General features: G+C 50.1%; 1 protein-coding gene across 1 annotated transcript in view; it reads right to left on the reverse strand.

Annotated features, from left to right (window-relative positions):
• Positions 1 to 21,597, reverse strand: part of CDK18 (cyclin dependent kinase 18) — a 75,823-nt gene that overhangs the window by 34,633 nt on the left and 19,593 nt on the right. The window contains exon 2 of the mRNA XM_084611056.1: positions 3,218 to 3,373. Coding sequence (XP_084467182.1) covers positions 3,218 to 3,341 — 124 coding nt within the window. The 5' untranslated portion in view covers positions 3,342 to 3,373. The remainder of the gene's footprint in view (positions 1 to 3,217; positions 3,374 to 21,597) is intronic.

A 21,597-nucleotide genomic window follows, 5' to 3' on the forward strand; every position in this document is an offset into this window, starting at 1 on the left:
TGGGAAAAATAATTAAATAATCCCCACGGCCAGCTCTGCAGCGCGATGAAAGGAAAATGATTTCCTGATCCCTGCAATGATTAGCTTTCTCCACAGTGCATGAAATTTGATTCCCTGCACGTGTTGTCCTTGAGCACACGTTCACCTGAGGAAACACCAACGCACCCTGTTTTCAGGCCTGCCACGCAGAACGGGCAGAGAGAGCCCAGGAGGCTCGTTCAGAAATGCGGGCAGCAGGAATATTTAAACTGCACCATACGGGACAGTATCAAAAGGACACACCCGGTAATGGTTGGGCCTGGGCCACACAGGGGGAAGCTTGGAGGAGTGACTGAAGCACAAGACCCAACATCATGATTTTGGGGTTCTGGTCCCAGCTCTGCCACTGACTCGCTGCATGACCATAGGCAAGTCCCTGCTCCATTCTGTGCAGCAATTTCTCCATCTGTAGAATCAGGATAATGAGAACGACCTCACAGAAGGCTTAGTGCACCCAGGTTTGTAAAACAGGGCCAGACTGAGGCATTTGCCAATGGTGCAGCTGCATGCAGCCAGCTGTATTAGTGCCCACAAGTTTCCCAGTCTCCCCTTAGAGAGATGAACTTGGGGAGCAAACCCGGCTCGATTCCCTTCCAGAAGAAAGCAAACCAACCCCTTTCCTGATGAACCCCAACCTGCAGTAACCATGGCCTCCTCCCTGATCCAAAGACCATTGAAATCTGTAGAAGGGTGTCCTTTGCCATCAGTGAGCTGTGGATCAAGCCCATACAGTGCTAGACAGCCTGGTACATCTGTATGCAGCATTCCCCTGCTGAGCCCGCCCCTGCCAATGCTGGATGGCACAATGCTGTGGGCAGGGAGCTCTGAGCAGCAAGGGGTTTATTAAATGCCATCCGTGCAGGGTTGAAGAGACACTTCAGACAAATACAGCTGTCAGGCCGCTTAATAAATAACATCCGCAGCTTTCAGGGGAAGGAGATTAAGGGCAGCACAGAGGTGACTTCACAGGCTTGTTTACAATCTGTGAGAAACTTAATCAAGAGATCTCGGGCCAGAAGGAGCAGGCTGTATGGGAGTGAGGGAATGAAGCCGACGGAATGACGCAGAACTGGGGATAGTGGAGATGGGCACCATATCTGGGCGGAATGACGCAGAACTGGGGATAGTGGAGATGGGCACCATATCTGGGCTGTACTGCATGGGAAGGGCACAGGCTGCAGGGTGAGGAATTTACCACATACCATGGGAAGCAAACTGTAGCCTGGTGCCAGGCTCTTCTGCCTCTAACAGGGGGAAGGAAATACAGACAGGGCCTGCTACTGGGGGCTTCTGTTTCCTAGGGGGGCAGAAACACATCCCTGGGCCTGGTACTACGTTCTCCTGCCACATAGGGGACACAGACATATCCCTGGACTTGTACTAGGTTCTCCTGCCATGTAGGGGACAGAGACACCCCCCGGGCCTGGTTCAGGGATCCTCAAGAAGGTGAAAAGGAGTACTTGTGCAGTGGGAGCTAACTGTTTAATATTATAAAAAGAAAAGGAGGACTTGTGGCACCTTAGAGACTAACAAATTTATTTGAGCATAAGCTTTTGTGAGCTACAGTGAAAAATGTGTCCATTTTACAGTGTAAAATGTTTCCATTTTACAGTGGAAAATACAGTGGGGAGATTTTATATACACAGAGAACATGAAACAATGGGTGTTACCATACACACTGTAACAAGAGTGATCAGGTAAGGTGAGCTACCCATTGTTTTATGTTCTCTATGTATATAAATCTCCCCACTGTATTTTCCACTGAATGCGTCCGATTAAGTGAGCTGTAGCTCACGAAAGCTTATGCTCAAATAAAGTGGTTAGTCTCTAAGGTGCCACAAGTACTCCTTTTCTTTTTGCGGATACAGAATAACACGGCTGCTACTCTGAAACCTGTCAAGAAGGTGACAGACTCAAGGCCCATGAAAGGGAGACAACTGCGTACTCAGCTCTGCCCTTGCTCCTATTCCATCCAGGTCACATGGGGAGAGGTGCTGACCAGCAGGGGTGGGCAGAACAAGTGGGCTGCTGCAGACCTTGGTTTGAAAAGTGAAGGGGAGGGGGCCAGGCACAAGCAGGCCTGAGAACTCATAAAGTAGCGGCCTTGTTATATGGCAGAGCCTGGGTTTGGTGCACACCGATAACGAGCCAAGGGCCAGAGAGCCCAGGGCTGATGTCCCCTGAGGAAGGTGCAGCCAGCTGCTGCTGTCAGTACCCAGCACTTTGTTAGCCTCGCACCGTTTCATTCCGGTAGCTTTCATGCCTGTAATTAAGGGTTTGTTCCTAATTATAGCCCCGTCAGCTTGCCAGTGTGGGGGGAGCAAACAGGCACCATGGCTTCTTCTGAGCATCGAGTATGGCTGCTTGCTAAGGGGGGGTGCAGGTGCCGGCAGCTTGATGCAAGCGAAGGGATGTAATCTGTTCGCAGCGGCGGGCACTGCCAAGGGGCAGGGAGCTGGGCCAAGGAGGAAAGAAAGCCATCTCTAGAACGGGCTGCTGGGTCTCTTCTACACTTAGGTTAGAGAACAGACGGCTGGATGGAGGAGCCAGGTGATTACTTTAGGGTCTCAGCCTTGATTTTTTTTTTTTTAAAAGGACGTTTCTAGCTGTTGTAGTTGCAGAGAAAGGCGTAAATGAGTGAAATGAGGAAGCGGTGTGTGGCTGAGTTTGCAGAAAGCCTGAGACAATTGCTGTGAGGAGAGAGAACTGCTGTGCATGTGAACAAAGCCTGAGCCCTGCCAAAGAGCCTGAGCCAATTGCTACTATTTCTGGGCAAGGAGAAGGGGGCCCCATGCTTTAACAAAGCGCAGGCCTTAAGCAGAAGAGCTGCTTCCTCCCCCACTTTTTGCTCTGGTCTTTAATGTGTATTGAGATGTAAAAATAATAATGCTTTGTTCTTTAACAGCACTTTCTACCCACGGCGCTCCCCATAAAGGAATGAATGTTGGGGAGGTATTACCCCTGTTTCACAGATGGGGAAACTGAGGCACAGAGTGGCCAGGGACTCGCCCAAGGTCACACACACTATTTGTGCTGCTTTTCTGGGCCCATTTGAGACAGTTAAAGGTCAAGTGGAGAGAAATCCTGACCCTGCACCAACTATCTGTGCCTGGAGGGAATCCTGGCCAAATCTGGACTGGTTTCCCCTGCTGGCACAATGAACCTGCCGGCCTCTCACCTTCATTCTTCTTGTTGTTGAGCTGGTTGAACTGCTCTGTGAACTCGGCTAGTGACTCCTCGATGGTCTCTGTCCGGGGAACGGAGAGGGAAAACCGCCGCTTGAAGTTTTTCATCTTGTTCATTGTATCCTGTGCTGCGGCGAGACGGCAGGGCCCTGGAAGGAAGGGGGAAAGCAAGGAGAGTAGGCTGAAGGCCTTGGATTGCACGCAGGACCCGCCGCTCGGGGCTGCAGCCAGATGCACAGGGCCTGATTTGCAGAGGTGTCGGGCACCTGCAGCACTGACTGACTGGACTTGAGAGCACTCGGTGAAAATCAGGCCCGAGATACAGTCTGTGCTCCTGATGAGTTTACCAACAGGAGGCCTGATCCAGGGCTCACTGAAATCACTAGGAGCCTTTCTCTTGAACTCAGCAGACCTTGGGTCAGACCCAAACCACTGATCCTATCACGAGATCCTCGCGGACGAACCCATGTGCCCATGCACAGCCCGACTGACTTCAGTGGGACTTGGCCTGGCTGCAGGGGTCTGTCCGGACGGCTCAGCTTGCAGGATCGGGGCCTAAGCGTGAATCCTCAATGCTAAGCCAAAGGAATGATTGCCTCTGCCTCCCTTCTTGGCGCTGCCTCACGGCAGTGAAGAGCAAATGCCTAAAATACTGACCCCCTCTTGCACGCAGCACTGTCAGCTCGGCTGAGATGTGCTGCGAAGCCACTTGTGACTGAGCAGGGTAATTAGGATGGATTGTGGCACCCGTCTAATAACGTGAGACGAAGCAGCAGAATTCCACAGGGAATAACCACCACAGGCCAGTTCTACCTGTCAGCAGCTGCAGAACAGAATCAGGCCGGATCTGAAGGGTCTGGGAGTAGCTGGGGGACATGACCCGGACCCAGTGGATCTACGTTTGCCAGGTTTATTCCCGCGGAGCTGTACAGGGAGGGCATTGGACAAAGCAGGCAATAGGTGCTAGATGATAGCCCGTTCTCCTCCCCTCGCCCCCTGGCGTGGCAGCAGCGTGCCGACCTCAGTCACACTCTTTCCCGCTTAGCAAGTGAACGAGTCAGCGAAGGTATCGTTTGCACTACGAACACCCCTTCATTAGGGAACAGCCTGACACCTAGCAATGCTCTCCACTGTAGCCCATCATCAAACAGTTGTCAGACTGTAACAACTCTCGATTGACGCCAACCTCGACTGAATTCGAACCTGTGACCTAACGATGAAAGGCTCCAGACTCTTTCCTGCATCTAACAAGCGCATTCAGGACTTCGCAAACCCTCCTACCATGACGTGCTCCTAAGCAGGGACTGTCAGGAGTGTGATCCCTTTGAGACAAGCACAGGCTCTGGAATAGGACCATGTTCGTTTTCATTCACAGCCTGAGGTGCATTTGAACCCAAAACTCAAGAGGAGAAGCCTGTCCCCATTGATGTCAATGGGAGTTTTACCATTAGCTTCAGTGGGGACACAATTTTGCCCCATGTATTCTGGGGTTGGGCAGGAGCCTGCCCCAGCTCCCTATGTGTACAATTAAAGCAGCCTTGGGGTTGCTCTTTTATATGTTCAGCTTCCCTGTGGGCCCTGGGAAGCAAACTGCCATAGATGCAGGGCACTCCAGCTACGCCCCTTGTGTGTCCTCTGTGCTGGGAGGAGGCCAGCATAGAGCCCTGAGGCCAGTGTGAAACCAGCCGGGGAGGCCCCAGTACACAGGATATTCTCAGGGTATGCCTTCCACCTGCTTCAAGGCCCCTTTCTGTTGTGAGAGCAGCATATGGGGCCTTACTGTAAGTCAGGGAACCAGGCCCCTTGTGTTTTCATTAGTTAACTGTGGTCTAACAGGCCCCCGATGATTGCCTTTTCATTGTTCATTATCATGTGTGCCCAGGGACTGTGTTCTAGACACCTAAATACAGAAATATCGAAATAAATACGTAGTCTCGCTCTGGCCTGCAACATGCTTGGACTCCCAGTCCTGGCTGGAAAGGGTGAGGCTCTGGTGTGGGGGAGAAAAGGAAGGAAAGAAAGACTGAGCATATAAAGAGAAAGAAGATCTAACTCCCACAGAGAAGAAAAGGAAAATCCTCTAAGCTTCCAGGCCGGTGTCTCTCCAGTTTCTATACTCTGCCTTTGCCAAAGAGACTTTCTGGGGCACCAGCGAACTCCCAAAGGGAGACAGGACAGAGGTTCTGACTGGGAGGAGACCCCTGAGATCGAGTAGAAGAAGTGAGGTGCTCAGAGCTCACCGTTCAGTTACAGTCTCTTGGCTAATTCAAATCCTGTATGGCCATGGAAATCCTCTTAGCCAGAGATCTGATTAAAGAATAAAACCCTTAAATGAGGAAAACCCCCAAGGGACAAAGAGCGAAGTTCATTGTTTCTCTGGCTGGCTAAATGAACACGTGCAGGGCACGGCTGCAACATTCCTAATTCCCAGTGCTGACAAGCACTGGGCGCTGCAGCTTCCGTCCCTCAGCCATGCAGACAGGGCCCCAGCTCAGCCATGCAGACAGGGCCTGGCTGAGGAGCCGCTCACATTCTGCGCTTGGTGTTTGAAAACAGATGGGATGCATTCTGGTTACAGTAATTGTCTGGGGTGATAGTTTTAGGAAAAGGGTAACGCTCCTGAAACTGACAGGACAACAGCTGTGCCCTAAGCTAAACCTCATAAAGCTAAACCCCTGCACAGTTCTGCCAATGCCCCTTATTTCTGACCTGCTGCCCCCCGCCCTGCCATTTCTGTCCTGGACTCCCCCCACAGCTCTGCCAAAGCCCCTCAATCCTGGACAGCCCCCAGCTATTCCAGTCCCAGGTTGCCCACCCACAGAGATCAGCTGATGCCCTTCAATCCTGACCCATAGCACCTCCCACCCCCCCACTATTCCAGTCCTGGGTTCTCCCCAGACAGAAATCAGCTGATGCCTTTCAGTGGCAACCTGCAGCTCCCTATTAATCCAGCACTGCCACCCCCACCCCACTCTGCCAGTCCTCCTGTGCAGCCCCTCTACTCTTCCAGCCCTGAGCAGGTACTTTGCTTTACTATGGTCCAGCTGCAGCATGGTCCATGAAAGCGATGGAGCGATGAGGTGTGCTGGCAGGAGGGGGAAGGCTGCTGCCCAATCAATGAACCCTTCACCATAATGACCGGACAGAATCCCACTGACCCGGAACAGCCTGCCTCCAGCCAGAGCTGGCGGTGCCCACTCCGCCCACCCTCCAACTGCGAGAGAAGCTATTTTTTCTTTTCTTTTTTTGCACAGCAGCGGAGTAAACGTAGCGGCTGTTGTTTAACAAGAAGGGGGGAAATAATCAATGGCTCAGCAGCACTCGGCAGCTACCCCCTGCTGGCCACAAGCCACTGGAAGGCAAAGCCATTGATCGGGCTCCCTCCCTGTTGCCCAGTGGCTATTTCACTCTGACCCTCACGGCCATGTGCCCTAGCAGGGGGCGGGACTGTAGCAGCTCTGGGACTGACTGCCTCAGCTCTGTGTCTTTCTTGCCAGCTGCCAGTCCACGGGATGGGGGGGAGATGCAGGGAAAGCCACATCAGGGTCCTGCTACCTTAGCACCTCTCTCTATATCACACCCACACTGCCCTAGTAGGCTGTGGGACAAGAGGCTGAAGTCAGATCCTCCATGTGCTTTGTCTCTGATTGCCTTGGGCCTTGTCTCCTGGCCCTGATGTTGATTGGAAGGGTGGTGGCTGTGCTGAGGGAATGTGGGGGCCTGAAAGGGACCCCCCCAATGACGGGGAAGGAGGAATACCTTGGGCTCAGATGAGCTGCCCCTCCACCAGGCCCTTGTACCTGGCAGGGGACTGCCATTCAGGAGCACTGCATTCCTTTAAAGTCACTCATCCTGCAGCACAGAAGGAATATGAAAGGGTGTATCAGCCGCTGGCTCCCAGTTCACTGAATGCTACTTCAGGGGGTTCTGCCCCACACCTCAACCCCGTCTGGATCTTCAAAGAGGGAAGGGGTCTGCTGTGTTGCTGTCTGCTGGTAGCTCATTCCCTCCCTGGCCGCCCCTGTGATATCAGCACAAACAAACAGTGATCACATTCCAGACTGATGGGATCAGACACCACATCCAGGGAGCTAATGCATTGTGTCGCTGTGGCAACCAGCACACTTGGGCTGAAACGCTTGCATCTGAAACCTTAACAGATCATCTGCAGGGTCATCAGCCGCTGTCGCACCAGTGCCCACAGATCCCGGACCCAGCCTCCCAACGCTGATGCAATCTCTCACATTCAGCGCCTGGGAACCCCGGGAATTAGCCTTAGCTAAGGCTGCACTCACCCAGATTTCCTGCAAACCCACTTCTCCGCACATCCCCCAGCCTAGCAAACCTCTCCATCTACAGACAAAAGGCCGACCACAGCACGAGCACATTTGGGATCACAGCAGACAACTGGGTGGCTTGGGGGGTTGGGAACAGGGGAGGCAGGGGGCGTCCTCTTAATCCCACTATTTAATAAGCCCCGGCAGAGTGGTGACCAATATTTACTATCCTCTGAAGGCCTGAGTGATGAATCAGGCTGAGATCTCGCTCCATCTCGCAAACTAAGCAAGATCTAACCTGAGCACATTAGACAGTGCCATTCGTGTCACGTGCATCAATGGACCTAAATGGATCCGATGTATCTCACTCCAGCTCTGTACACTCACTCCTGCTGTTAAAGCAGCACTGGGGGAAGCTACCAAGCTTTTGTGCCATGTGCCCATGCTGGGCTGCATCGACTGGGGCTCTAGTCGACAGACAGCGGATGGGAGAACTCTTGGGAAAATCCATCCCTGCATCCATGCCGGAATAGGAGGTGTTCTCTCCAAAGTAATGTTCAGCCACACCCCAGCAAGAGAAGCAGTCTTTCAACTGAGGCAGCAAGCAGGGTTCCTGACCATGTGATGGCCTGGCACTCTTTGAAAGACTAAGGGTATGCTGACACTTCGAGATGCAGGGTAACTTCTGGCTCATGTAAACATACTCGTGCTAGCTCTGACCAAGTTAGTGCACTAAAAACAGAAAGGTGGCCATGGGGGCATAAGCAACATGGGGGTTAGCTACCCCGAGTATGTATCTGTCCAAGATGCTAGGCACATACTTGGGTGGCTAACTCCTCCCGCAGCTCGCATTGGAGCAGCTACTCTTCATTAGCTGGATCAGAGCTAACGAGGGTATGTCTACATAGCTGGACATTACACTTTCCATCTCCAGTGTAGACCCTAAGAGGTTCTAACCCCAATTCCAATATGGGCAATTACATTCTTCCTTCCACCCTTGCACCCACTTTGAACTAACTGCAGTTTTCTTCTTCCCTTCCTGTCCTAAACGATTGTATAGCATGCTGTGAAACAGCTGCCGCATTTTGCTGCTGGATGCTGCTGAGGTGATTGCATCTCAGTAGCTAGGGCCAAATACACAGCATGTAAAGTGCTTTGGCATCCACAGCGCGATGTGAACAACAGATATCATTACTGTCATATTATTATGGGTAATGATGTGTTAAGGAAGATTACACACTAGCAGCACCAGACACTGCAATTACTTTGCTTCAAATCCTCCTGAAAGATGTCACTTGAAAATGACAGTCCTCGCTTCATTTCGCAGAGCAGGTAAAAGCATAGTGCAAGACTCCCCCAAGTCTAACAAGGTATGTCTACACTACGGTGCGCTATGGTATGTCTACGATATGTCTACACTGCCTCCCAGCCCGCAGACAGACCCGTACTAGCGGAGCTCGATCTAGCTGTGTGGATATTCTGGTTCAAGCTGGGGATCAGGCTCTCAAGCCTAGGGGGTCAGGCGGGCTTCAGGGCCTGAGCCAGACCGTCCACACTGCTATCGTTAACACGCTAGCACCAGTCTGTCTACCTCAGCCCAACCCTGGAGAGCTTCAGAAGTGACTTAGGGTATGTGTACGCTGCAGTCAGAGGTGTGACTTCAGCGCATGTGATGTGTAGACGTACCCCAGCTCGCTGTGGTCTAGCTAGCTGGGATACCCACAGCAGTGAAGCCGTGGCGATACAGGAAGTGGCACGGGCTGTGCAACCCCACCCAGGACCCTGGGAATGGACCTGAGCGGACAGCCCACGCTGCTGCAGCTTCACTGCTGTTGTTACTGGAGCTAGCTGGATGAAAACTAGCTGGGGTGTGTCCAGACATGCCGCAGTCGCCCCTCTGATTTCAGTGTAGACAGACCCCCTTGGGCACCCAACGGGAGACATTTTAAAAGGGTATGATTTCGAGAGTGGACGCTCAGCAATTTCTGACCCTCCTTCAACCTCTCGTTGGCAAAACTGCTCGAAATTGTTTTTGATGAACCAGTTTTTTATGGGAAAATGCAGTTTAGTCGAAAGAACATTTCCATTTTGATGAAATTTTAGCTGGGAAGCTGTCAGAGCAAATCATTTTGACTTTCTCCTTTTGTTTATAATTGAAACGTTTCATTTATAAAGTAAAAGTATTTTGTTTCGACCCGTTTCATTCCAACTTTTATATTATAATCATATTATATTTCAGATTACAGATCTATATTTTCTTTTATGTTATAACGTATTGACATTCTCAAAATGAAACATGTCAGCATTATTGAAACTAAAAGTTTCAACGTTTCTGAATTGACATTTTTCAGAATTGCCAGGCTGTGAAAAAATTCCGACTTTTCAGCATGAACACAAATGTCGAAACTTTGGAGTTTCCCATGGAACAGAGACTGATTTCTGAGCATCTTTGCTCCTTGGCCTCTCCGCTCAGATTGCCAATGATGGGGGTAGTTTCGTGGTCCGAGATTCCAAGGCCAGAGGGGAACACTGTGATCTAGTCTGGCCTCCTGTAGAACACAGGCCAGAGAACTTCCCCACAATCATTCCTAGAGCAGATCTGTGTGTTGTGCACTAGTCGATCCACTAGGAACCAGACTGAGACCCACTGAAAGGAAATAACAGTCAAACTCCGATCTGGGCCTGATCCCAATAGCAACCCAGCAGTGAAAAGCTCCATAGTCCATTGACCAAGCCTCTAAACCATCCTACTCCTGCCCTATTTTTTTTTTACCTGGTTAATAATTCTGATTATTAGAGATCATCCCTGAAACCCTCTGACCACTGACCTGGCATGGGGCCCAGAACCTAGCCTCACTTAGAACAAGCACCGTTCTGCTATTCATGTGTGTTACAACAGTGCCCAGAGGTCCCCTTATACTGCGTGCTCTATACACACATAGGGTAGGCTGATACTGCAATCACAGGGTGTGATTACAGCTCGAGTAGACATACCTGAACTAGCTTTACTCGAGTGAGCTTGGGTACTGGCGCCAAGAAACTGCAGCAGAATGAGTTTCAGCACCGGCTAAACAGTACGAGTAATTACTCAGCTTCCAGATGGGCTTGTACAGCCTGCGCAGAGTGCATGCTGCCAACTGCACCACTGCTCCGGGCCAGAGCTAGCTAGATTAAAGCTAGCTCGGGTATAGCTACTCACGCTCCAATGGACACCCTGTAACTGCAGGGTAGACATACCCATAGTGAGAGGCAGCCCATGGGTAGAAGAGTTTACAGTCTATAGACCAGGCACACAAAAGGCAGGAGAAGGTGAGGCTTATTATCCCCATTTCACAGCTGGGACGCTATGGCACACAGAGATGAAGTGATTTGTCCAAGGTCACACAGGCAGTCTGTGGCAGAACAGGGAACTGACCACTGATCTCCTGAATCCCAGTCTAGTGCCTTAACCACAAGACAAAGTCTCCCTTGCTCAGGAAGGATGTAAGAGAGCAGATCCCAGGCTCTGAGTGGAATCTCCGTTCTGGGACTTCAGCAGCATATTTGTCAAGCTTATTTGTTCTTCCCAGTGGCATCGGGAGGAAAGCTCTCCACGCTCATTCTGCTTCGCTGCCAGCAATGAGCTACTCTGGAATCTGGTCTTGGATGATGCCGGCAGTAGGGAATGAGGCCGGGGGAGGTGCAGAGGTGGTATGGCTCGGGGAATTACGTCAAGGGCCGCACAGACACGAGGCCCAGGAACTTGTTTGATCTGGTGAAGCACGGAAGGAATCTGCATCTGTGGCAACGCTCAAGACTAGCACCACAGTGACAGCTGGCAAAAACAAGTATGGCCCTTTACCATGCAGACAGGCCTCTAAGGAGGCCAGAGTCCAATGCACAAGCAAGGGGCAATCAGAGAGCCCCTATAAAGCAGTGGTTTTAGGGACTGATTATTTAGCCCAGCCTAGCAAATTTATTATTACGGTGAAAGCACAGCAGATGACCTTGGGCTGCCTGGTGCCACGTTCACAAGGACCGCCCTCCCTCCAAGACAGGATTTCCTACAGCCCTCAGAGCTCAGATTTGCTCACATGATGGCAGAGCCAGCCCCGAAGCACCAGCTGCCAGGGGGCCATTCTTTTAGGAACCAGGACACAACAGCTGGTCATGATGCTATTATCTGGCCACTCAAGCTAGTCTTTTGGGTTAAGAATGAACATAAGAACAGCCATACTGAGCCAGACCAATGGTACCCCGTCAACAGTATCCTGTCTTCTGACAGTAGCCAGTGTCAGATGCTTCAGAGGGAATGAACAGAACAGGGCAGTTGTTGAGTGATCCGTCCAGTCCCAGCTGCTGGCAGTCAGAGGTTTAGGGACACACAGAGCACGGAGTCGTGTCCCTGACCATCTTAGCTAATGGCCACCGATGGATCTAGCCTCCATGAATGTAGCTAATTCTCTTTTGAACCCAATTATTTTTGGCCTTCATAACATCCCCTATCAATGAGTTCCACAGGTTGACTATGCATGGTGTGAAGAAATACTTCTTTTAGTTTGTTTTAAACCTACTGCCTTATGAATTTCGTTGGGTGACCCCGGGTTGTGGCAGAATGAGCTCACTGCAGGCAATAACACAACCCTGCTGCTGTTGCCCAATCTTGGTGCTTAGTACCCCGGACAGGGAATGGAGCAAGGCAGTGGTTCTCAGACTGGGCCCTGAGGGGCAGTAAAGGTCTCCAGAGCCCCTCCTTGTGATGCACAGAACAGAAGTTTTTTGAGAACCAAGCCATGGGGGTGTTTGTTGGGAGGTGAAATGGGTCCATGAAAGAATGCAGAATGTTGCAGAGCCACTGTTAGACTGGGTGGTCAGGCAATGGGCCCAACCTTCCACACCTAATGGTGCAGGAACTCAGCACGTGTTGTCTGTGGTACCTGACCCCTTTCATGGAAAAGGGTGCCTGGCCCTGGATAAGCTCCTGTTTCTCCTGGAGGCTGAAGAACCACATGGGCTGTTGCATCAACCGCCACCAGGCCTGCCATGACAAAAGGACAGCAGAAGTACTAAACTGGATCAGACCATTAGCCCATCTAGTCCAGCATCAGATATTCAGATGAATGTGCCAGACACTCAGTCCCACAAGCTCAGATGAAGGTGCAAGAAACCCTTCAGTTAATCTGCCCACAAGGGAAAATTTCTTCCTGACCATCATCAGATAGAGGTTGGCTTGTACCCTGAAGCATGATAGTTGACATCACTTCAGAGCCCTTTTCTTTTCCCTTCACTATTACAATTCTATATTGTGCCATTGCCAGAAGGGGGCACTATGCAGGAGCCTGGATTCCAGAGGTAGAGAAACAAGGAAGAGTCAGGGAATAAAAAGATATTAAATCTGAAATGGCGAAACTGAGAATGGAGAAAAGGTGTGCCCCTTCCCCCACTCACTCCCAAAATGAATGCAAGTAACCAATGACTTAACAGAAACCAACTTCTGAGTGCTGAGAAAATCCTGAGCTGCATAAATTGCAGTCAGAATCTCTCTTCCTCTCATTGCCACCTACCAGAGCATTAGCTGCTATAAGCTACTAAATATAAACCTGCTCAGAGAGGAAGTGGGTTGGGGGTAAAAATAGCTGCAAAGAAATCACAAGGATATTGTTAGTTACCGCTCCTGCTATGTGCCTGGACTATTCGGTGTTCATTATCTTTATGGCTTTGTGCACTGTGTAACACGGGCTGCTTCTTCCAACGAAATCAAGATCAGACATGTGATGAAGGAGTTCACATTAAAATGTCCACAGGCTGTAATTTATGGGACGGTTATTGTTCCCTCCCATTTCTCCGAAACAATAATTCATCCTACTTTGTACTGTATGGTCACGAGCTGCATTAAAACTGCGATGCCTCCACCCTGTCGTGATCAGTCCTGCCTAGCTGGGGCAAAATATCACTGACGCGGTCAAGTTTCAGCCCAAATGCATTACCTGATTGTTTCTAAGGCTCTGCACTGGGTTTTTAGCTGAACCAGGGCAACCCTCAGCGTAGATATGACTTACCCAGGGAGCCGAGTGACTAACATCAGTGCAGCATACCCCAGTTTCAAGCCAGGGTAACTTGCACCAGTGTAAACAACGTCGCACTGGTGGGAATCACGTCTACACTAGGGAGTTGATCCAGGACTGCTGCATCAATGATTGGGTCAAAGCCTAACTCTGGAGAGTTTCGGTTTCAGACATTTCACTTCAACAAAGCAGCTTCAGCCCAAACTTTCAAAAGTTTCCACTAACCTTCGGGTGCTTGATTTGAGGCACCCATGGCCAAATTGTCAAAGGCAAAAGGGTGCCTCTATTTTTAGGTCTGATTTTGCAGAGGTCCTGAGCACCTGCAGATGGAAGAAGTCAGTGGGTGGGGCAGGTGCTCCTCAGCAGCCTGAACATCCGGCACTTGGGGACGCGTTTTCAAAAGAGCTCTTCACCCAACCCGGCCAGAAGTGTTGCAATGGGTGGTGGATACTTCTGAAAATCTGGTCCCCTGTGTCTCAAGTTCAGTATCCAAAAACCAAAGCACCCTAGATTAGTGACCACACTGGGAAATGTTGGCGTTAGTCTCTACCTCCCTAGCTAGGGTATCTTCAATATAGAGCTCCATCACTTCTTGCATCAGACCCTCTCCTCACTGCTTTGATCAAGAAGGTGGAGAGGAGACACTCCCTTAAACCTTTGGGAGCAGCAGGTTCAAGCGCTGAGTAGCTGGAAGGAACTATTGCTATGGGGAAAACAGAACCACTGAACAAGACAGACTAGCCTAAGGGCACCGTGGCGGTGGGTGTTCCTCACCCAGCAGAAGTGACAAAGGCTTTTTGGAATCAGCTGATGAAGAAGTCACTGGGGTTGCATTCTCAGCTGGCCCCTGGTAACCTGCAGATGACTGGCAACGTCACTGAAGGCGATAGCATCTGTGGTCTCTTGGATTAGGGAGGGGGTAATTTTGTCTGGGTTTCTTCTGAGATGTGGCATATACTGGTGTAACTACAAGGAGCAGACCCCATTAATGAGCCAGAGAGAGCCCAGTCTCCCACAGAATGGATTTCAAAATAATGACAGCTAGTGGCCTTGTCTTGTATTAAATGACTTTTGGCTGCTGCTGCGAGAGGAAATAGAAGAGTGTATTGGCTCTGTCAATGCACTTTAGACCTTTCAATGCCACCTCTACAGAAGCAAAACAATAATACCAAGTGGGCAATGGGTTCATACAACTCTTTTACAGGGGCTGGCAGTGTGGTCTAGTGGGTAAAGCACTGGACTGGGACTCGGAAGACTGGGACTCTATTTCCAGCTCTGCCATGGACTGGCTTGGTGACCTTGGGCAAGTGACGTCGCTCCCTGTGCCTCAGTTTCCCCAACTGTGAAAAATGGAGATGATAATGACTCCTCTCCTTTATAAAGTATCCTGAGGTCTACTGATGAAAAGTGCTATACAAGAGCTAGGTATTATATTATTACAATTATTATGCCTTTGAGCTCAAAAGATCCCAAAGCACAAAGTGAATTATGACAACCACCACTGAAAGGCAGCCACCCCTGGGATGGAAAGAGTCAGCTGATTAGCATCACACAGCACTTTAGGACAGGAAGTGAAGAATCCCACTGAAATGGCAATGGGAAACTTAGGCCCCAGCAGACAAAATGAAAAATCACTCTCACTGGAATGCGGCTAAGAAATCGGGATTAAAACGAGTGATGTGAATGATCTGCATTTACTGTAACAGTCAAATAGAAAATACTTGGATAAAACTGTCGACAGAATCCAAATCTAAATCCAGGCAAGAACGCGAATTACATGGACTGATGACCAGATACTTAGCTGCTTACTAAAGCTATAGTAGATGTACTAGCAATACCTCTTGCTCAATATTTCACAGCAAACTATTTCAACAGACACTTGGGCTGTAATTAGCCAGACGAATCTCTCTTGTATTCAACCCAGAAAAACTCTCTGACGTACTGCTGTGGAATTCAAGAGACAGATATTCCAGAGGACTGCCAAAAAGTAACTTGCCATCACTATGCGCAACTGTCCCCTTTCCATTCCAGCAAGCCTTGTGGTTCAGTATTTATTTTTTAGGCTCACAGTTATTAGGTAGTATTGACTCGTTATTGTTGGCGTTGGAGACTTTTCAGAGCGGAGGTTCTTATTTGCTTGGCAAACATGCCCACTGCACAGGACCGCATGCGCTTTCAGGGCTAAGTAAATAATGAATCAAGGCACTGGTTGATTAGGTGCCTATCCCTATGGAGACATGGGCATCAAACTGAACAAAAGCTAATCGATGTAACACACGGGATAAGTGTGTGGTGTCCCCTTCTAATGGCTGGACAATACACCAGATAACAGCCTACTACTGCTACTAGCTGTTGCAGTTACTCTTTAAGCTCAAATAGGAGAGGCCTGTGCCTTGGTGCTGGAGGTTTAGGGTTCTATCCTTGCTGAGAAGCAGCTGCAGAGGGTGTCGCATACCGATTGTGGGGCAGATTCCATCCCTTGCCCCAGCCCCTATCCCTCACTCTGGCATTGTAACACGAAGGGTTAGGGGAGAATTCCTTCTGAGCAGGCACCGCTCTGAATTTCCCCAGCACAGCCCTACACTGGGCCCCTTACAGGAGGTCTGCCAGGATGGGGATGGGGGGAGGAGTTGGCACATACCACTGCAGAGTCTCTGGGATATTCTTGGGAGGCTGAGATAAATTAGAACACCCCTGTGGCTGCTCTAATTTATGCTGGTGGTGATTTTGACTCCCTGGGGTGGCTGAGAATCCTGAGGGAGCAAAGACTGCAAATCCCTTTGGCTCCATGAGGGGCGGCACCAAATTTCAACCCATGACCACAAACTGCACCACTTCCTGCCTTTCACCCCCACCCATACCGACAATAAATCTGCCAAATTAACAAGCCCCTTCTTCCCCCAGCCAACGGTACATCTCCTGCCGGCTAAAAAGCCAGGTTGAACAGATGCATCTTACACAGTATTCTAATAACATTCCAATAACATGCTCAGAAACTACAGCGACAAGCACGATCAAATGCCTGGAGAGATTAGTTTAGATTGATAGAGGCAGGCAGTTTCTGAGCAGGAGAGCTCATATTGAAGAGCTGTGGTCCCTCCATTGGCCATGTCATTCCTCATGCCCTCAGGAATCCAACCCTAGGGACAGACAGCAAGCACATTCCTTGAACATAACTTCCAGGATCGGGTATAGAGGAAGAGACGAGCCTAGGCCCTAGAACATTGACTGCATTATAGCTGGTCATGAACATCAGTGCAAAGTGAGTGTGAAAACATGGTAGAGTTTTACACCCACAGGCACTGGTGTAAATGACTGCCCATGATGCAGGGCAGCAGGAAATTGGGAACAGCACCCAGACGTGAGTGGGAACCCAGAGCATTGCCATGCACTCAGTGAAAGAGACTAAGCCAGGACTTGAACTTTTTCAAAGCTGAGATTGCTCAGATCAAGGGTCACTTCGAAAGCTACCACTAGCCTGCCGTGTTGCACTAGCAGATGGGGTGAATCATGATGGGGGTGTGGTGGAGGAAGTGGGTGTGGCTAGAGGAATGGGAGCAGAAGGGAGATTAAATCTAGTTAGCAGATGGGATTGAAATAACCAGAACATCCTTCGATGAAAATTAAGTGTGCATGGGGATTTCACAGTGACTCATCCAAACACGTGGGAATCTCAAGTCTGGGGCCTATCCACAAGGTGGCACATCCCCCTCAACAGCCTGGGAGGTTGCTCCGGAGGATAAGCAGTGGTCCTTGGAACCTGACTCTGCCAACACCAGTTCATGTCCCACCTTACGCAGAAAATGGAGGGGAAGGATGGTCCATAAGAACAGCCAAACTGCGCCAGACCAAAGGTCCATCTAGCCCAGTATCCTGTCCTCCGACAGTGGCCAATGCCAGGTGCCACAGAGGGAATGAACAGAACAGGTAATTATCAAGTGATCCATCCCCTGTCAGGCGAACAGAGGCTAGGGACACCATCCCTGCCCATCCTGGCTAATAGCCATTGATGGACCTATCCTCCATGAATTTATCTAGTTCTTTTCAGAACTACAGTCTTGGCCTTCACAACATCCTCTGGCAAGGAGTTCCACAGGTTGACTGTGTGTTGTGTGAAAAAATACTTCCTTTTGTTTGTTTTAAACCTGCTGCCTATTGGTTTCATTTGGTGACCATTCTTGTGTTATGAGAAGGAGTAAATAACACTTATTTACTTTCTCCACAGCAGTCATGATTTTCTAGACCTCTATGATATCCCCCCTTAGTCGTTTCTTTTCCAAGCTGAAAAGTCCCAGTCTTATTAATCTCTCCTCATATGGAAGCCGTTCCATACCTTTAATAATTTTTGTTGCCCTTTTCTGAACCTTTTCCAATTCCAATATATCTTTTTGGAGATGGGGCGACCACATCTGCACGCAGTATTCTAGATGTGGGTGTACCAGGGATTTCTAGGAAGGCAAGATGATATTTGCTGTGTTTTTATTTATCCCTTTCTTAATGATTCCCAACATTCTGTTCACTTTTTTGACCTGCCGCTGCAGGTGGAGTGGATGTTTTCAGAGAACTCTCCACAATGACTCCAAGATCTCCTTCTTGAGTGGTAATAGTTAACAGTGGTTAGGTCACTGGCTTAGGATGTGGAGACCCAGGTGCAATTCCCAGCTACTGCCGTGCAATTACTGTGTGACCTTGGCCTCTCTGTGTCTCAGGTCCCCATCTATAAAAACGAGGGCTAAGAGCCCTGCCCTACCTCATGAGGGCGCGGTGCGGATACACACGCTAAACGATTGTGAAGGGCTTTGAGAGCTACTGATGAAATGCTCTAGGTCAGAAATAGGCATTATCATTCAGCCAGCTCACGCCATGTAAGCCACCGGCCCTGGGCCTTTATTACTAAGTCTGCCCACCAGTGATGAGGCAGGCACACTGCACAGCTATTTCCACAACAGATTCGGTAGCACCCGATCGACAGAGATCTAAGGGTCTCATCCTCTTGGCTAAAATCCCCCCTCCCACCCCTGGTTCCTAATGACCCTGTTTACTCACAGGAAACTCATTCAATCCAGCCCCGCTGGAGACCTAGGAAGCTCCCCCACCCCGCCTTGCCTTCCCATGCAGCTGTCTGTGCCGATTGCTCTCCAGGAAGCGTGAGTGATGAGGGGAGAGAACAAGGCCACGGCCCTGCCTGACATGCAGTTCTCCTGCTGCTGAGCTTTGCCTGACATTTCATTCCTACGCAGGAAACAAAGACCCCTGCCAGGAGATCATGCTCCTGCAAGGAGGGGCGTGCAATCAACTCCTATTAATCTACGGGAGTCCCGCAGCAAAGAGCAGGAGCCCTGATCCCAGGGCAGGTTGTTTGCATCAAGCACTTGCTTGAAAGAAGAACTTCGCTCCTTGAGGAACTGACTCAACTTCCTGGGCTGCAGTTTTTCCCTCACATTGGCTTCAGCAACAGCAGCACATTTGCAATGGTCTTCAGCCCATTTCTGGCACAGAGAACTCCCTGAGCTTCCACATCCCCAGGCCCTGGTTAGAGAGGAAGTGGTGGGTTCAGTTCCCACCTCTTACTTACTCTCGCTGTGCCTCAGTTTCCCCATCTGTAAACCAGGGAGGATAAAGCTTCCCTTCTCCCATCTTTCGTCTGTCTTTCTTTTGATTGTCAGCTCGGTGGGGCAGGGACTCTCAGTTGCTCTGCGCACGTACAGCACCTCGCGCACTGAGGTTTTGATCCCACGCCTGTGCTCAACCCCCCTGACAACAATCCTCATTCACGGGACCCGTGAAGACAACGAGGTAACCCGGTGGGGTCCTGGTGAAGCAGAGATGGTGATGCACGCGAACCAAAGCAACGGAAGCCATATTCAAACCCAGTGTCCAAAGCACCCACAGAGACCTTGCCAGGCCTCACCAGGCAAGCTTTACAGAAAGCTTCCTCCAGGTCCAGCCTCCGGCTGCCATAACCTGCACTTGGCACACTGCTGCACACGGGCAGGAGAGCTGTTTTGCTGGATAGGCAGTTCCATCCCGGTTCCCCTAAGTCCTGACAATGAGCCCAGTAACAGGATCACACAAAGGGGGCTTGTATTTCCTTTGTATCTCTGTCTCTCTATGGCCAGCAGCCCCGGGCAGTGTAGTCAGCACTTCACACTAGGGCCCTCTGTCACAGCCTTGCAACGCTTGATGGCTCTGAGTGAAGGCACTAAAATGACAGTCATTATTTCGGCAACCAAAAACCACTAGGAGCTTATTCTTTGGCTGGGGTTAACCTGAGAGACTGTATCTCGTGTTTGGCCAGCTGGACAATAGGCCATTAATAGCCCATTTGCCCAGTACAGACGGTCCTGTCGCACACAAGTGGCTGTAGCCTATTCAATACCCGTATTGTCTGCTAGTCTACCAGGGCTCTTGATGAGCGGTAGCGAAGGTGGTTCTGTCAGCATGTCCCCGGCACGCTCCTTATTTTCAGGGGATTATTGGGTCGGAGTCTCACTGACGGAAGTCAGCATAGCCCCTTTCAAACCAACAGAGCCCTGTCGTTTCTCACCAGCTGATGATCTGGCCCAGAATGGGCTTATAATAATATGAGAATCTCAGCTATGGTGAACATACCGATCTCATCCAAGGTCCCAACAAGTGCATTCGGTTTTGTATTCATTTATTTCTTGGAACTGTTTAAATTACAAGTTTAATTTGCTGCCATTAAGTAGATGGGTCTTGAGCTCTTAGCTATCGTCGTGGTGGCAGCATAGTTGAGCAGATACAGCACTCGACTGTGACTCAGGAGACCTGAGGTGAAATCTTGGCCCCATGGAAGTCAAGAGGAGTTTTGCTACTGACTTCTAGGGGGGCAGGAGTCAACCATTGAGTGACCTGGCTCTGTCACTGACCTGCAGAGTGACCATTGGCAAGTCTCTTCTCAGCTCTGTGACTCAGTTTCCCTCCCACCCTTTGTCTATTTCGATTGCAAGCTCTTTAGGGCAAGGATTGTCTCTTACTACCTGTATGGACAGGACCTGACACAATGAGGTCCTGATCAAAGCTGGGTCCTCGAAGTGCTACAATAATACAAATAACACCAGCGATAATGGGACACAGAGGAGGACAGAATCAGGAGCCCATACACACAGAAACCCAAAGTTTAGTGTTACATTGATCCAAGACCCATATTGACTCATAATGACAACAACCTTCCATTTCCATAGTGCCTCGCAACCTGAAAAACCCTAAAACATATTCCAAACTCGGTGAGGGGCTTTGGGGCCACTGAGTGACAATAAGCCCTATGTAAATGCAGCGTGTTCTTGGGGGGGAGGGGAGTATGATTTACACACACAAACAGCTTTGGTAGTTACTGTCCACAAACGTAATCCTCTCTGGGCTCTACCCAGCGGTGATCCCTGTACCCTGATCCTGATCCTGTCACCCGATTACATCCCAGCCTTTGTATTCTGCCCCCAGCACGCACGAGACCATCGCCATAGATTCGCAAGCCGATTAAGGGACCTTTCAGCTGGCCCTGGCTAGCAGGAAAGCAGTCGGTAGGCAGCTGCTGCTGTGGAAGGCTAGGAGAGCCATCTAGCACAGCAGAGTCTGAGCAGCTCTACATCCAGCTAATTAACTGTGCATGACCATTAAGACACCGTGCGGGGCTGAGACTCCATCTCAGCTGGGATCAGCTTACTCTGAAACAACCAGCACACTGGGGATGAAATATCTGTCGTTTCTCATATTAAAACCATTACTAGTGGGATGCACGTAAGGAGACAGAGATCTTGTACCTTACAGATCAGTATTCAGACATGATCTGTTTTCACTTGCCACTAAAATGCAGCCACCTCTGGTGTAGAGGAAAGGCGTGGGCAGACAACTGGTACACGACAGCAGCAGCAAGAGAAGGAATTATGCCAGGCATACCAAGGCAAAGCTCTACCTGTTGCAAGAAGTGGCACAGAATCAAAGATCTTGCCTGGAGCTCCCTCCCCCGACCCCCACCCACTGGCCAGATCAATGGATGCAGACATGTGGGAGACCTCAGCAACAATCAATGTG

This window comes from Lepidochelys olivacea, assembly GCF_965140295.1.
Source record: "Lepidochelys olivacea isolate rLepOli2 genome assembly, chromosome: 21".
Lineage (NCBI taxonomy): Eukaryota > Metazoa > Chordata > Testudines > Cheloniidae > Lepidochelys > Lepidochelys olivacea.